The sequence below is a fragment of the Rhinopithecus bieti genome, unplaced genomic scaffold (assembly GCF_001698545.2).
Source record: "Rhinopithecus bieti isolate Rb0 unplaced genomic scaffold, ASM169854v2 scaffold_48212, whole genome shotgun sequence".
Lineage (NCBI taxonomy): Eukaryota > Metazoa > Chordata > Mammalia > Primates > Cercopithecidae > Rhinopithecus > Rhinopithecus bieti.
The window spans coordinates 7,981-11,248 of NW_016818948.1; the positions used below are offsets into that span (position 1 = coordinate 7,981).

The following is a 3,268-nucleotide window of genomic DNA, read 5'->3' on the forward strand; positions in this document are numbered from 1 at the left end:
TCCCAATCTGAATAAAACAAGACTCTTACTCCTAAACTATATAAACAGCACTATGTGTGACTATTGTCATTCACAAATTTGGATGCTGAAGTTCATTCAACCATCCGTTAAAAGGAACATTTGAACAATTCCAACAGGAAACAAAGATAAATCTCAAGTCATGCAATAGAACAGAAACCCACTACTAAGAATGCTGACTGCTCTCTTCAGAGTGAATGGGCCTCATGTCACACGAGGCAGTGGAAGCTAATGGATGGGGCCCTGGAAGGTGCAGTGGCCCAGACCCCTCCCACTGGCCCTGGCTGCACCGCGTGCTCGGACTCACTCTTCCCCCTCTCTCAAAGCCCATTCATGCAGGGGTGGATAGGAAAAGTGAGGTCCTCCAGTGATCTTTAGCATATGGTACAGGACTTTCACATAGCTGGTTTCATTGAGGGCCCTTGGACCCCACAGGAACTCGTAGCATGCAGGATCACTGCCTGGCACCTGCCGGTACTCCAGGTAGTTTTCCTGCACGAAATCTTGGGTGAGCAGCTTCCTGGGATCCGCAAAGATACTGTCTTCCCTCTCGTCAAACACCTCCAACACATTCAGCTCCTCCCAGATTTTCTCCTCAGGAGCACTGTCGCCCTCTTTTGCGATTATGGCCAGGACGATTATCAGGAGGCCTGCCTTGGGCATGATCTGATTGTTGCCCAGCAGGCCATCGTAGGAGAGGCCCAGGCAGGTGACAAAGCTGTACAAGTGGCCGACTGGGTCCACTTCCATCAGCTCGATGCCAAAGACCAGCTGCAAGCAATCAGATGCTTTGCTGAAGATCACAGGAAAGAAGTAGTGGCAATTTCTGACGACACTCTCCAGCATTTCTGCCTTTGTGACTGGCTCCCTGGCTCGATACTTGAGAAGCAGAAAATGAACCAACTCAGCCACCTTCCTACTGAGTGCTGCTTGGAAGCCGGACTCCATGTCAGGAAAGGCGCTTGGCCCCTCCTCTTCTTGGTTGCTGGATTCCTCATCAGATTGGCTCCAGAGAGTGTAGTTGATGGCAGTGGGGAGGGTGGAGGCTCCCTGAGGACTCTGGGGAGGACCCGGTGACTCAGCAGCAGGCATCTCCCGCTGGGTGACTTCCACTACAGTAGAAGAGGTGGAGGCAGTCTCCTGCTCCTCAGTAGCAGGAGCCTGCGCACCCACCAGGCCCAGGGCATCTCCTTGGGCCTCAAGGCCTTCTTCAGGCTTGCAGTGCTGACTCCTCTGCTCAAGAGACATATTTACTCTGGTCAGGACAGCAGGCGGGAATGTGGACAGGAGCTGGGCAATGGAGACCCACAGGCCTGGGGAGAGAGGAAGTGTGTGAGAGCCCTCAGCTGACAACTGAACTGAACCTTGGAGACTCTTAACAAAGGTTTACTTACAGATCTTCTCCTTCCGTGCTCCTCCAGGGGCCTCTGGTCCTCCTTGTCAGCCTGTCCCCTCAGAACCTGAAGGAGGAAGGGAGAGGGCTCCTCAGGGTACAGCCAGCCAGTGCATTCTAGGGCTGAAGGACTGAAAGTATTGAGGGTGAGGTTAGGCGCTCTGTAGTCCTATGTGTTCTTGGGCGGGTGTGGCCCTTGGTGTGAATTCAAGGCAAACCTTCACTATTGGCACTATCTCAGGCCCCTCTACTCTGTGACCTGAGGACACTGCCTCACCTCCACTCCTGGCAGGGTCTGAGAGCCTCCCTCTACTTACCTGAGTGCAACCCCCTCAGAACAAGGCCTCCCCTTCCCTGACTTCAGTGATCCTAAGATAATGGAGGGACCTCAGCTGACAGCCCTGCCCAGGCTCTCTGAGGTAACAGCAGGAGCAGGGCAGATTTTTATGGGACCCCCAGTCCGCATTCTGTCCCAGGGGTACCCTCAATCCTCCCTCAGGCTTCTCACCTGGACACTTTGCAGATCCTAAGATCTCTGCATCTGTCGACCAGATGGGGGCGCCTTGGGGGTACATCTTGGGTCCTGCACATCCTGAGATTCCTCCCTCTGCTGACCTGAAGTCCCACTCCTCAGGCCAGAGCCCTCAACCCTCTGTCACCCTGAAGGCGCAACGAGCACGGGGCACATTCGGCCACTGTGCCCAGTATCCCCCAGCGCAAGGTTCCCACTGATCTGGACTGCAAAGTCCCCTTAGTCCTCCCTCTTCTTCCTCCCCTTGACTCCTCGCAGGGCTGGGCCCCAAACCCCTGCTGAAGTGGCTCTGCATGCCTAGGATTCCCGTGGCCTAACGAAAAGGTGCCTCAGTTTGAGACAGGGGTACCGTGGGCCCCCTGTCCTGGCATGCTGGGTCCCCTCAGGACTCCATTATCTTCCAGGAGGGCCTGGGCCCTTTTGCTGCTTCCCAAAGGCGGTATTGACCATACCGAACCCGTTCCCTCCCTTCGCCGTAGATGTGAACCTCAGGACTCACGTGCCTGGTGCCATTCCCGGAGCTTCCCTGAGTTGATACCAGGGGCAAAGCCCGTATTCTGCCAGGATGTGGGTGGGGGTGGGGATGGGAATGGGGAATGGGTGATGGAGGTGGGCTTGGTGTTGGGGATAGGAATGGTGGTGAGGGTGGGGTTAGGTTTCCCTCAGTCCCTTCTCGGTGTCCTGACCTTGATTCCTGGCACAGTGTGGGCCCTGACCTCTTCTCACCAGCCCTGCCCTGGCCACATTAAGCTCTGTCTCTAGAGTTCCCTGTGGCTATACCGGTGGGGGTTGGCAGGGTAAGGAGGTGGCGACCCAGCCTGGAAGTCTTCCCCTGCAGAGTGGTCCAGGCCGGGCAGTAGAGGCAGTGCTGGATTATTTGGGGCCCTCTGTCTGGGGTGAGACCCGCCTCAGTCCTCCCTCAGCGTCTCACCTTGCCTCCTCACCAAGCCTGGGCCTGCTTCCCTACGCCGACATCAGGCCGTTGCTCAGGGCGAGAATCTCGCGGTCGTCTTGGCGCCAATGCGCAAGTCAGTGGCGTCACATCCGGGCAACCGTACTTCACTGGGATCACAGCAGGGGTGGAACTGGATTCGGCCTGGATGGGGATCTGGATGGGGATGGGGGTGAGCACGAAGATGGTGATGGGGGAGGGGGTAGGGATTGGGACGGGGATCCTGAGGCTATAGATCCTGGGGGGTCCGGGGAGTTGGGAGTGGGAGGGGCCTTTGGTCATCCCTCAGGGTCCTGACTTGAATGCCTGGCCGAGCCTGGACGGCCATCCTCTGCCGATTGTGTCTGCTCCCCTCAGACGAAGTCTCTGACTC

At 56.7% G+C, this 3,268-nt stretch overlaps 1 protein-coding gene across 1 annotated transcript; it reads right to left on the reverse strand.

Annotated features, from left to right (window-relative positions):
• Positions 1-6: 6 nt before the first annotated feature.
• Positions 7-2,965, reverse strand: LOC108519055 (melanoma-associated antigen 3-like). The gene is made up of 3 exons (XM_017857859.1): positions 2,875-2,965; positions 1,413-1,478; positions 7-1,331 (listed from the first exon to the last, which is right to left on the reverse strand). Exon 3 carries the CDS (start codon positions 1,264-1,266, stop codon positions 322-324), a length of 945 nt encoding a protein of 314 aa, XP_017713348.1. The 5' UTR covers positions 1,267-1,331; positions 1,413-1,478; positions 2,875-2,965; the 3' UTR covers positions 7-321.
• Between the last annotated feature and the right edge of the window lie 303 nt (positions 2,966-3,268).